Source organism: Pempheris klunzingeri, chromosome 7 (assembly GCF_042242105.1).
Source record: "Pempheris klunzingeri isolate RE-2024b chromosome 7, fPemKlu1.hap1, whole genome shotgun sequence".
Classification (NCBI taxonomy): domain Eukaryota; kingdom Metazoa; phylum Chordata; class Actinopteri; order Acropomatiformes; family Pempheridae; genus Pempheris; species Pempheris klunzingeri.
In genome coordinates, this window is record NC_092018.1 from 7,614,704 (window position 1) to 7,628,742 (window position 14,039).

Sequence of the window (14,039 nt, forward strand, 5' to 3'; positions counted from 1 at the left end):
CCATCAAGCTTGAGGTAGCTGGAATCTATCTATCATCTGTCCCTAGCACCTCCAGACTGAGCTGTCATGGCCAGACAAGACACCACCTTCTTCCTCCATGGCTTTGACCTGGGTGGCCACTTTGTTGACCTTCGACCTCTTGGCATGGGTGTTACTGGCCTGGTCCTCTCAGCTACGGACCAGCGCACTGGACAGCGTGTGGCGATTAAAAAACTGGTGATGCGTGATGCCATAACTGTGAAACACGCTCTGCGGGAGGTCAAAATCACCCGGCGGCTGCACCATGAAAATGTGGTGAGGGTTCATGAGGTTTTGGCGCCGTATGGACGACCACTGCCCGGAGACCCGACCCGGCTGAGTGCACTGTACATCGTCCAGGAGTGCATGGAGACAGATCTGGCTCGGCTGCTGGAACAGGGGCCACTACAGACAGGTATAGGAAATAAAACTATGAACAAGCACAAGATAGATTGAAGATTTTCCTTGAGTTTTGACAGTTTAAGTCCATTTTTTTTACAGTATTGGGCTTCATGTTGACAACCGAGCCTGCACTGCTTGCTTTGTTTACACTGAGATTTACCGGATTCAGTGGCAGTCCTATTGAGACAGTACTGAAGCATCTACATCCACAGTTCACACCTTTGAAAATCACATTCATTCATTCATTTATTCATTTCCTCTTCCTAAACATTCTTTTAAGTATTTTGACTCATATGCCAAAATAGTTTTGCCCATATCTGAAAGTCACACATTAGAATATCAGAATTTTAACCCAAATGTGCTTGAGTCTTTACTCCATTCATTCATGTTTTTAATTAGTCCTCTTTTGACAAGTTCAGTAGCCCATCTGTATTAGCTTTACTCAATTAATCATTCAGACAAAGGTACGTTTAGCTAATCTCCCCCAAAATGTATTCACTGAGGTAGGATTAAGTATTGGTTCAGTAATTACAAGAGTGAGAAAAGAAGCAGTGTTGTGCATCCTGATACCTGTCTTTTGCCCTTGAACAGGTCACGCCACTCTGCTGTTTTACCAGCTGCTGAGGGGACTGAAGTTCATCCACTCTGCGAACGTCCTGCACAGAGATCTAAAGCCTGCCAACATATTCATCAACACAGACCAATTGCTGCTCAAAATCGGAGACTTTGGGCTGGCCAGGATAGTCGACCCTCACTATTCTCATAAGGTAAGATAGAGAGGCGCACAAGGAAACCCACCACACACTCACATACAAATACACATAATCAGCAACACTTGTACAAACATGTTCAACATTAACCTAATTGCACATAGTGATCTTTCTTGGGACATGTAAATGTGGCCATGTGATCTTTTGACTAGAGCCCAGTAAATGCCTGTGATCATTATTCTCTTTCATCTCATGCTCTTTTAACAAATTTTATATGAATTTTATCAGTCCATAATCTTAAAAGGACAAGCCAGTGTAAAACGTCCAGATCCCTGTCCTCACAGTATTGGCTTCATTGATTCTTTCTTCATTCTTGCTTCATTGATTTCTTTTGATACTATGAAATGGTACTTTTTTGATACTTGTTCTTTAAAACTTAATCAGACCATAAATATTCAAGTCAGCAAAGTTGATAAGGTTTGCAGGATTTTTTTTATTCTCCTCATTGCTCCAACGCAGTGTGGGCTGATGGATGAATCCAGAGAGAGTTTGTAATATTAAACATTATCTCTGCTCCCTTAGCTCTATCTCACTGAGGTAGAGCTGTTATCAGGGAAGAGATAGCTACTCCTCACAAGCCCTGGCCCTGTGTGGTTATCAGACGCCGATGCCCAAATCCTTGTCTTTGTGTAGCAATAGATACACTATAGGATGGGTTACTGTTGCAAAAGAATCCTTCTATAGAAAATCAGAGGGTTTGTACATGTTTTGAATTTCAGAATAAATGACGCCCATCTCTGGTGTCCTTTCAATTTAGAATATCAGGTGAGATCTTACACATCACTAGCCTGGCTCTGATAAAGATCCAGATTTTAAAAAGCGTACTTACTGACCAAATACAGACAGAATCTCAAGCTTTAATAAAAATTGTGTAACTGCTACAACTCATAGAAGGATTCTGCATGTTGCGACTGCAGTACAGCCAAGCTTGTTTTCTATGACTGGCATCTCTGATTACACATCCCCATGTCTGATGTTGCCGACCTGTGTCTTTCACATTAGACCTCCTCTCAAGGCCAAAACCTGCTATTAACGTCTTCTTGCCAAACCTGGTATCAAGTTTTGTGCTAATCAAACCCCGTGGTTAGCCTGTCCATTGTGGATGAAGGCTTCTGAGAGATTAATGTGACTATTTACTGCTCCATTCTGCTGCTCTATTATGCACGAAGATCCCACAGAAATACTGTAACACTAGCAGGGCAGGAGGTTGTGTGTGTGCATGTGTGTGTGTTTCTTGGGTCTGTGCATGTGGAGAGGAGCTCTTGTGAAAGGCGATCTTTGTCAGCTCAGAACACGGGACTGGGGATCAGCTGGGTGCAGACACAGGGGGTGCATTTGGAGGGGGTGACGAGGGGGGAGGCAGAGAACAGATGAGGACCAAGGGTGAGGAATATTGAGTCATGGAAGGGGGAAAGAAGGCGAGGTGAAAAGTACAAAGGCAGAGAAAGGGAGAACAAGGAGGGTGAGCAAAAGTGCAAAGAGGAGAAACAAGGAAAGGTGAGACAAAAAAGAGATGAAATAGAGAGGAGAAAGTGAGTGATGAAGGTAGTTTAGGTTGTGCAGGACAGCAGAAACAAGGTATATTTTTTATCTTACTCTCTCCTCCACTCTGGCTGTGTATTTGGGTACATATCTTTACTCTCCTGCTGTGCACCAGCAGAAACTGTCAGAGAACACAGTGTTCGGGAATATTTTTTTCCCTTTCCCGGTGCTGCAATATCAGCCGCTTCCTTTGCAGACTTTGATAACGGCTTTGATAACAGAGATGCATTGCTAAACAGTCAGCTGTGGCTCAGAGGTAGAGTGGGTCGTCCATCAGTCATAAGGTCGGTGGATTGATCAGCAAATCTCCTCCAACTTAGATTCCTCCTGTGTGAATGGGTGAATGGGGATGTAATGTGACTTTGAGTAGTGGAAATGGCTAGAAAGGTGTTTTTCAAATAAAGACTATTTAAACAATAAGAGTGCTGTCTGCAAATTACACCCCTGTTTTAAACTGACATGGTTTGAACTCTTCTGACCTCAGATATTGGGAGCTAGTTGGGAGTCAGTCTCAGTGGATGTGTCTGTTAGCCAGCAGAACATCAGTTTGTCATTGTTCATTAGCATAAAATTGTATTACCAGACTTGTGTGTGTGCGTGTACGTGTGCGTGTGTGTATGTGATGATGCTGGGCTATTTGTGATGCAGCGTTGACACCAAAGCAGATGCCTGCGGTGACTGTGCTAGCATCCTCTCTCTTATTTAATAATGCAGAGACAAAGCACTTTTTTTTTCAGACATTTTGTTGTAATGGATGTGAGCAGTATTGACTTCAGCTGTGATGGAAATTCAGAAGAAGTATTAACTTTCACATTGGCGTACAGAACAGTGAGTGGTAGCTCTGTTTTTTATGTCTCATTTGCTCTATATTGCTTTCAAATAGGGTCCTTGCATCACAGTTGATTTAATCTGGTTTTATATTATGTCATGCTTCTAGTTCTCACCACTGAATGACGTGCCTCTTTTCAATTACCTGCAATCACTCCAAAAAATCCCTTCTACTTTTCTTGGTGTTTCTACAATATTGTACACGGTCCATGTGTCATCACAGTGGTTTTGTCAGCACACTGTGACTCTGCAGTGCATCAAAATGAGGCTGTTTGACAAGCTGTCTCGATGTGCGCCTCTGACTACACAGACAAACATTTACTTGGGCAAAGAGAGATGACAGAAAGGTTGAGAGGATTGAGACAGGGAAGCAGAGTCTGAGAAAACATTATTTGTGATGTTGTTTACAGTCTACACCAGAAGGAACTTGATATTTCTGCAAGTGTGTACGTGTGAATGTCACCTGCTGAGGCAGCACTGGATCTGCCCAGAAATTATTCATGACCTAGATGAAGGACAGAGAGAATGAAGGAGAGGAAAGGTGAAAAGAGAGAGGTTGTTGGAGAAGAAAGAAAGAAGAAGGGCCGAAAGGGAAGGAAGTGAGGGAGAAATGCAGACAGATACAGTAGGAGTAGACAGGTGAAAATAAGCAGAGTGGAACTGAAGAGGAGGATGGAGCAGGTGAGAAAGGAGGTGAAGGAGGCAGAGGGGTAAAAAGAGAGAGATGGGGTGAAGCATGAAGAAAAGAGGGAGAGGAGGGGAAACAGTCATAGCTGCTGATGGTGATGTAGAGAAACACTGAGGTGAGGTGAGATTTAGGGAGTGGATGGAGACGAGTGTTGGAGGTGACGGCGGGACAAAAGGTCGAGAGGAATGAAGAGAAAGAGGAGGAAGGCCAAGAGGGAGTGAAGAAAGAATAGTCAATACCAGTGATAGTGTTGAAAACCAGTGTAAATATGGTAACAAAATGAAACCTGAGGCCACATCTGTGCATCATTTTGTGAAACAGAAGCCTAAACGTGTTTCTTTTCCTGTTCAAAGCAATTTTCAAAGCTGTTTTATAACTTTTATCATCCTAAAAATGCTTTACTTTTGATATGAAACACGACCACCCCTTGAAAGTCGCTGTCTATCAAGTGCATGCAGGGAAGCAGAAAAGAGAGCTCAGATGTAGAGAGTTATAGACACAGAGGAGAGAGAGGGACAGACAGATAGGAGACAAGGTGAGTGCATGCTTGTCAGACCATCACTGAGCACTCAGCATTAGTTTCTGCTCTGTCATCTGCTGGCACTCAGAGGAGAACAGGCAGCAATGAGAGAGGGCAGTAAGTAAGGTTCAGTGAGGGCTGAGTAGGTATGGAGAGAGAGAGTCGAGAGCATAAAAGGAGTAAATAAGGGTGCACATGACGTAAGCGGCAAATAGGAGAGAAATCAATCAATCCATCAATCAATCTTTATTTATATAGCGCCAATTCACAACAGCGTTATATCAAGATGCTTTACATAAAGAGCAGGTCTAGACCAAACTCTTTTATTAGAGAGAGACCCAACGATTCATGAATTCAAAATTAATGATTCAAGAATTCCCACATGAGCAAGCATCAGATGTTATATTGAGCAACAGTGGCAGGAAGAACTCCCCTTTAATGGGAAGAAACCTCGAACAGGCCCAGGCTCAATGTGGGCGGCTTCTGTAGGGGTCCGCGTTGGGAGGAGGTTGGACAGAGAGAGAGAGAGACAGACAACACGAACAGCAACCAACGTACTAACAGTGACTATAGCACTAACAACAGGAATGTGACTAAAAGATTAGCAGTATGATATTATTGAAAAACAAGACGAGTGTCCGACGATTCATGAAGCAGAGAACCACATCAGCAGGACCAGGACCAGGATCCACAGGAACCTGAGGGATGAGAAAGCACAGAAAGGCTCCAGGGAAGATAGCAAGTTAGAGGCAGACAAAAATGAGTGGAAAGGAGAGGTGGCACAGGAGGAACAAAGTGTAGAGAGAAGGGTGCAACAAGGCTGAAGAGAGCTGTGAAACTTTCTTTGTATTCGCAGCTACACAGAAGTGCTGTGCAACTGGGCAACCCATTCAACATATTGTGCTCTTGGCATGAAATAATGTAATGTAAAAAAGCAGGTCTGAAAAAACTCATAGGGTCTTTCTGACATTAAAAAACCCATTCTGGTCCAGCTGAATTCTATGTAGTGACACATTACTGGAAGGAAAGTGGGAATGCTGGTGTGGGTGGCCCAGAATGAATAAAGGCTCTGACTCGTGCCCTGAACCCGCTGATCAAGACACGATTCACTATAAATACTTTTAACTGTCTTCAATTATGAAGAGGGAACTCACTTTTCAGCTGTCAAGTAAAATTTGAAATCATTTTGGGCCAGACCTGAAACGTAATAATCAGAGGTGCTATGTCCTGCTTAGTGTGATGTTATGCTGCTCTTACAGGTGGCCAAAAGATAATTTAACTGCTGTGAAAAAGAGTCATTTCTGACATCCATTTTGAGTATTAAAACTCATCTGGGCCAGGATGAATCCCATGCTGTCTATGTGGCATAAGCCTATAAAGAATAATTATGCAGGAATTACCAGAAAAAGGGAGATACAGGTGAGTGGTGGGACAGAAAATGGATACAGTGGACTTTAGGAGAGGCCTGATGTGAGAGCAGAGGGGGAGAAGAGCGTGTGTAAACTCAATTATTAGCACATTTTGATGACTGTTGTGGTATCTGGTGGGTGCATCAAAGGAGTGTTATTAACGATTGTGTCAGTTTGGTATTTGTGTCTGTTTATCTAAAGGAATCAGACCTGGGAAGGGAATGTTTAAGAGATCAGTGAGTGATATCAGGTGACTCGTAAACAATAATTTGTGATTATGACTGTGTTACCCTTCTGTCCTTTTTCGAGACTCTAGATAAGTCTCGAAGGGGGGCATATGTGGTATCTGGTGGATGCATCAAAGGAGTGTTATTAACGATTGTGTCAGTTTGGTATTTGTGTCTGTTTATCTAAAGGAATCAGACCTGGGAAAGCATGACCTAGGCAGGAGTGACCTGACCTTTGCCTCCTTATCTGGACACAGAGAAAAGCAGATATTTATGTTACATTCCTTTGCATTTTAACAAAGACACCAGATGCTGAGCTGGGTGGTTAAAGAGGATATATAAGGTGACTAGAGAATGAGCTCAGGAGGAGACGAGGACAAAGGCAGTAGATTTGGCTAGGGGTTATACTGTCTGTTCCTACAATTGGCTGAACGTCTTCTCAGGCCTCCATGGTGCCTGTTAGACAACTGACCTTTTTGCAATAAACCTATTTTTATTCATTAAGTCGTTGTCAGCGGAAGTTTCCTTTCATCAGCTGCACATCATCATCATCAGAGAAGATACGACACTGTCAATAACTTAAAGAGCCTTGGGCAGTAAAATGTTTCTCAAGAGAGATACGAGGCTGGGAAAAGAATAAAAATATCATGTAGTTAGTGCAGAGATTTTAAGATTTTGTTAGGTCGGAGAATGGAGTGGTTACAGGGAGTGAGCGATGGAGTGATATATAAGAGGTGATGAGAGCATTAATGATAGCAACAGGAAAAAACATCTCATAAATAAATCTGGTTTGTATGTGAGTATGCATGCCTGTTGCTCATCTTCATGCATTGCATCACCAGTGTTGTTCACAAGGTGAACAGTTACAAAAGTAAAAGGCAGAAGGGAGCCTTGTCGGAACAGCCCTAACGAGAGGGCGTGTGTTGTTATGCAGCACAGCATCAAAGGCGCAATGAAACTCAAGAACTGCAGGTAGAGATTCAGGGAAACGTTTTTTTATTGCAGTTTATCCAGAAGCCAGTTTCCTTCCTCATGTAGATGATGAAGACTCTGTGGGTGTGAATCAAAAAAAATCCTTTTTCGAGTTCAGGTTTCCTTTTTATTGCTGCCACTTTAACTTTGTCAGCTGGATTCTAATGAATACGAACAACTTGAACTCCTCACACACATGCAAGTGCATGCAGACTTACAAGTACAGCACTGAATGGTAACAACTGGCCCAGTCTGTTGCATGGCCATCACTAATATAACGGCAGTTTATCATTCTGTTGCTGTTGTCTTTTAACTAACCTCTGTCTCTCTCTCTCTCTGCTATTTTTCCTCACTCGCTCCCTCACCTGCCTCTCCAGGGCTATCTGTCCGAGGGTCTGGTGACTAAGTGGTACTGTTCCCCCCGTCTGCTCCTGTCACCCAACAACTATACCAAGGCCATAGACATGTGGGCCGCTGGCTGCATACTGGCTGAGATGCTCACTGGACGCATGCTGTTTGCAGGTACCTCTACTGTCTGTCATGCAGATTCCACCAAAACTCTGTCATTATGACCCTGGCGTCTTGCAGAAACACTATGAAATTACTGATCATTAATTGACTTCACTAGTATTCAGCCTACAATATCTGCAAAGGGAAGTTTCTAGCATCTCACTGTTTTTTTTTCAATTTATTTTCTGGTATTTCTGGTATTCTATGCATTGATTGTGCTTTGGCTCCCATGAAGGACAGATCATGTTAAGGATAAGGTATAAGGTCCTTTGTTAACTTGTGCTAAGTTATTAGCTTAGTTCTTATTAGGAGAAATGCAAAAAAAAGGTGCTTAAAGGCTTCATCACAAGGTGACATTAAGTGAGAGCTAAGGAGAGTTTGTCCTCCACCAGAGATACTTTATTCTCTTTCTGCAGGCTACTTCTTTGCCTGACCAGAATAACAATGATGATAGAGAAATTCTCACTGTCTGAAGCAGATGCAGTTCCTCCTGACAGGCTGATTTAACCTCCACCAGCCCTCTACACCGCAGGAGAGATGCTGCCATAAACTCAATAGCGTCATCTGTTCCATCTGCTTTGATTTCTCACAGTGTTAGAGATGTTTGCCTTACTTTTCACTTAACCATCACAGTTTATGTGGGACAATATATTTTTGTTTACCAAAGGGGAAGCAATGCACTCTCATCTAAACAGACTGCCACTGCTTGCTTATGTTTTAGAGTGGTGAATGTGGTGATGCAGCACCACCTGCTGGCAGCTATCAGCTTGATGGAAATATTTTAAAGGCAAATCCACAAAGATAGAGTTTGTGGATTTTTCCCAAATCTGAGCTTGACTGCATATGAATCCTCCCAGGTTGTTTATGACCTTAACAAACTCAGCTGGATGTTTTAGATAATAGTGGTTTAACATTAGGATTGGGTCATTGTTGGGGTGAATGTCTGCCATTTTTAGAAAGATATGGGATTTTTATACAACCTGCAAAGAAATACAGCCCTACAGGTTGTGCTGCAGTGCACAAAATTCTGAATCAAAATTATACCAGACAACCAACATTTGAAATTTTTACCTCTACTATTCAATACTATTTTGATTCAGGGTGGATTTATTCTTAAACATTTAAATGACTAGATGACAACAAAAAATGAAGATGAAAAAAGTTACTTTTATTTGATTTTAAGCAATGGAATTAAAATTGAATTGTTGGAATATTTGGGTCTTTTTTATATACACAGTTTGTCACTGAAAACTATCTTAATAGCTGACCGCAGACTATTCCACCCTGCCCACATTATTTTTTGCTGAACCTCCTTGACTTAACATTTCTCCCACTTGACAGCTCACACTAGTTATTCCTGTTTGACTCTAATTGGTCACCCTTTTCTCTGCTTATGTAACTGATCCTCTGTCTCTGCTCTGCTTGTCTCTGATTGGTTGCTCTTCTCTCCCAGGAGCTCATGAGCTGGAGCAGATGCAGCTGATTCTCGACACTGTACCAGTACTGAGAGAGGAAGACAGGCAGGACCTGCTACAGGTGACGCCTCAGTGGCTGCTGCTGCTGGTCATATGTCTACAAGCTGATTGTTTTAATCCAAAACAGGGTGCCACTGTCATGTTATGTTTGCCGCTGTAGACTAGAAAGATTTAGTCTGCAGACAAGGTTTAATGTGTACACAAGTCTTTCCAACAAGGCCCCTGCCTGCGTGTTGCTTTCAACTGCTTTATAGTAGTGCCTTGAATACTCTAAAGAAAAAACCACAGCGGGGTTGTGTTAATATGTTAACCCCACTGTCATCCTTTCCCAGGTGATACCTTCATATGTCAGTCATGGATGGAGGGTCAAGAAGCCCTTCTCAGAATTGCTGCCTGAAGTGGATGCTCAGGGTGAGCTGAGGGAATTGAGTAGTGGGAAGGAGAGGAACGTCAAGCAGTGAAATGAGATAGTGCAGGGACAAAGAAGAGTAGTTAAAGATGTGTGGAAAAACAAAGGTACAGAAAATAGCATCATCTCTGAGCTATGAGGGATGAATAGATGACAGAGTATTGTGTTGCAGTTTGTATGTCTAGCACATATAATTCAGAGAGAATATTATCATGAATGAGAGTATTCTTTAACACAGAACACACCTCATTGACACTACAGTTTATTCCTCCCCCTCTTCCTCCTTCACTGATCCCTTCTTCTTCTCCTCTCAGCGGTGGACTTCCTTGAGCGTATCTTGACCTTTAACCCAATGGATCGGCTGACAGCTGAGGCAGCGCTGTCCCATCCCTTCCTCCAGCAGTACTCCTGTCCAGAGGACGAGCCCACCTCATCGCATCCCTTCCGTATCGAGGATGAACTGGAGGACAGTCTCATCACTGAGCAGAGCCTCAGCAACAGCAACAGCCAGGCTTCCAGCATCCACTGGGAGAGGTGTGTACGTTTATGTATTTATACACATTCATTTTTTGTTGTGTATTTTAAGTCTGTCAAATTGCCTTTGATAATATAGTTTTTTCTAATTAACAGATCATCCATAGCACTTTTTCAGGTTGTACACAATATTTATTAAGTGGGACAAAAAAATCTTTACATGTGATTTCAGGCTAATCCACGATCATATTTGTCACACATTGTAGTGCTCTGTTATTTAAAATACTTAAGTTTCTACTGACATAAATTATAAACAAATTTTTGTCCAAAGGATAATCTCCTATTTAACATTTAGGGATTACTGCTGGTAACATTTTGCGTGGAGATACACTGGGATTCCCAACTATTTTGACCAAATATTTGACTCACCACTAAAATCATTTAATCCATGTACCATTTGCCTACAAGTCTGACTTGGATTTTAATTAATTAGTCAGAATCCTAGTTACTTCCTTTATTCATAAAGTCAACGTGCAAATATTTGTTGGAACGTAAGATTTATACTGTGCATGTAAATATCAGACTGAATATACTGCACAGTGAAATCATCATAAAACTAATATAAATACTTACTTTCTGCCGTCCTGAAGGTACGAGAACAGTTTATCTACAGATGTGTCCTGGCAGCAGTCAGGCGGTAGGTGTCGCTGCATGCCGCTTGGCCACATTACCTCTGACCTGGGTGACACCACAGAGGAGGAGGAGGTGCAGAGAGACCCCCGGGCTAGTTCCACCTCACTGTTGGAGGAGGCACAGGTTTGTTTATGTTCTGTTTGTTTATAGCGTAGGTGTATTTGTGTACGTTTATGGGGTTCATTTTTAATGTTGTTACAATTTAACATGTACATTGTATTTAGTAACAGATTAGAATGAGTAAAAAGCAGTCCAACACACAATACGACTGGAATGAATTCCTCATTTTACTATCTTCCCCTTATCACATTTTCCCTCTCTAACTGCTTTCCATCTATCCTCTATAGGTCGACCCACGTAAATATTCCCACAGCAGCTCAGCCGAACGCTTCCTGGAAAACTCTCACTCCTCTCTGGAGCGGGCCTGTGGTTTGGGGTATGGGGAACTGGACTGTGGCCGCTCCTGTGACTACAAAGTAGGCTCTCCTTCATATCTGGATAAAATTGCCTGGAGAGAGGGCAAGCCTCAGCACTACTCAGAGCCTAAGCTGATCCTGGATCTGTCTCATTGGAAGCGTAACACTAACACTCTACCTGTGCCTGCTGGGCCTATTGGTGGCAGCGTAGAGGACTTGGGAGAGATGAAAGAGGAGGAAGCAGAAGAGGAAGCAGAGGACGAGACGGAGGATTTATTCCAGGAGATCTCTCGCTGGGTGGAGAGCACCCAGTCTCGACTGCACTCGCCCAGTCCCAGTCCTTCTTTGGAGCCACGTTCACTTTCCTGCTACACCTCCTCTCCCCCTCTCCCTCTTTCCCCTACTGACCTCCCAACTCCAGTCTTCCACTACACTGAAGTTTCACAGCAACCATCAGCTGCATATGATGAAGACAGACTGAGCCCACTTCCGCCCGTCACATCTTCCTCTAATTCCCTCCCCTCACTTTTTCCCTCATCTCCCACTTCTCCACTTCCTCCCCAGTCACCTCAAACAGTGTCTCCCCCCACCTCGCCACTTTTTCCTCTCCCAGAATCTCAACCGCTTTCCTCTACTTCCTCCATTTCTCAGCCAGTCGATGACTCAGTGGAGTCGCTTCCTGTCAAGCAAAAAGAACGGTTGTTTGACTTGGACGTGTTCATATCCAGAGCACTGAAACTGTGCAGGCAGAATAAGGAGAAAGCAGACGGGAAAAAAGGAAAAGAGGGAGGATGGAGGGAAGAGAGCAAACAGTCGAACATCAGCAGAAAGGTGCCCAGGCTTCCAGAGCACAGGACTCCACCACCACCGACTCCCAAAACGTGATGTTGAATTTCAACTTCAGGTCCGCCACTATACAGCATCACAATGGGTAGCACTTCCAAATGCTCATAGTGCTTTACATAGTGAGGGGCGTCCATGGCTGAATTTGCTGCTTAAACATTTGACCTTAGTGTTAGCAGCAGTTGTCTTTTTGTTACCATTGCAATGACACGCTACATGCTGTGACTAAAACCCTCACCTAAACAAGCAATCCTGCAGCTTTGTCAAGAAGTGCTCTCAGGCAATAAGAGGTTAGAAAGCATTTGGGTGAACTATTAATAACCACGCTTAGCAATGCAAATATCAAGGATTTGTCCTAAGTGAGAATATTTAGAAATAATTAGCTAATTAATGATTGTGGTATTTGTGGTTTGTTATCATTTGTCAAGTTAAAGATTGGTCAAACTGACACTTGATAGCATGACAAAGACCAGAACAGTCAGCCCGTTAACAAGAGTGATCCAGGCTACTGTGTGCTGGACAGCAGTAACCTACTGAGGAGACATCACTTGGCTTTAGATTTGTGCTCCTATACAAAGTCTCTTGCTGTGTGTCAGTCAGTTTTTCAAAATTTCTTCCAAAGTCTTCCAATGGTGATGTCCACCGAATAACGAAAGTGACACAGCAAATGCTATCTCCAAGTTTCTCTGAATGTATCAACTGAAAAATTATCAGTTAAATTATGCTATGTGGTGAACCATGAGGAATTTATTTGTTGCCGTTTTAACACGCAGTGACTTAATGAGCTCTGTCACTGCTACATGCCTTGTAAACTTGTATAAAACTGTTTACTGTCATATTTAATTCTATAGTATATTTCTCAAGACTGTTGTTAATGATATTCTTGTGTCTAATATATTCTTGTATTCTTTGTTAAATACTAGAGCACAATTTTGTGTTGATTTGGGGTGAGTTGTATTTTATTTGAACATGGAATGCTAATTTATGATTATTAAGCAATCGTAAATAGTTTCATATACTGTCTGCCTGAAGCACCAAACAAGGTCATCATCTGCTGTACACTTACTGAAAAAAATACCGTCCTCTCTGTACTAGACAGCCAGATATTTGTCACCACTTTGCTCACCTAAATGATAACCACAGAAAGCTGCAGTAGCTTATATTTTGGAGAATGTACATCCTTTACAACATTTATAGGAAACGATTTGTACTCAGAAGTCCTCAGTGCTGCCCAGTAACCAGATTTATATATGGAACAGGAAATAACCTAAACATATATTTTGAAATACTTTTCTACCCAGTGTGTTTAACAGTAGACCCCCAGTATTTATTCTGGCCTCTGATGTCTCCCCCTTCAACATGTCCAAACCAGGTAAAAGATACAGTCAGATGTAAGGCATCAACAGATGAAGGCTGTCAGCTTGAGCCTCTGCACTTTCTCAATCAACTTCATTTGACATTTACTCCACTTGTCAAACAACAAAAAGCTAATAGTGAGTTATGGAAATGGAATTAAAGTTATTCTTCTGAGCCAGCGCCAAAAAGATAATCAGTTAAATCCTTGTGCGCCACAAAGAAGAAATAGGGTTTCACCATCCCTGGTTACAGTGTTTGACATGCAGTGCTCTGCTGTGGGTGCACAGGCTGTACTTACCCAAGTGTCTGGACACTGGGAATGCCAGAGGTTTAATACTGAGATATATAAAAGACACTGCCAGCTCAGCTACAACGCTCCAGAAAAAGACAGGTTTTATCTGTTTAGTGATGTTTCAGTCCAGCGTCTGATACCTATTCTCACTACACTCACTTCCAGTCAGTTAGCAACTTTTGTACCCTCTTTAAA

The 14,039-nt window shown here is 42.5% G+C and overlaps 1 protein-coding gene across 1 annotated transcript; it reads left to right on the forward strand.

Moving 5' to 3' along the window:
• Positions 1–12,528, forward strand: mapk4 (mitogen-activated protein kinase 4). The gene is made up of 8 exons (XM_070833735.1): positions 1–433; positions 1,012–1,187; positions 7,754–7,898; positions 9,340–9,422; positions 9,694–9,772; positions 10,085–10,304; positions 10,895–11,060; positions 11,285–12,528. The coding sequence occupies exons 1-8, from the start codon at positions 67–69 to the stop codon at positions 12,236–12,238; spliced, it is 2,190 nt and encodes a 729-aa protein (XP_070689836.1). The 5' UTR covers positions 1–66; the 3' UTR covers positions 12,239–12,528.
• Positions 12,529–14,039: the final 1,511 nt, after the last annotated feature.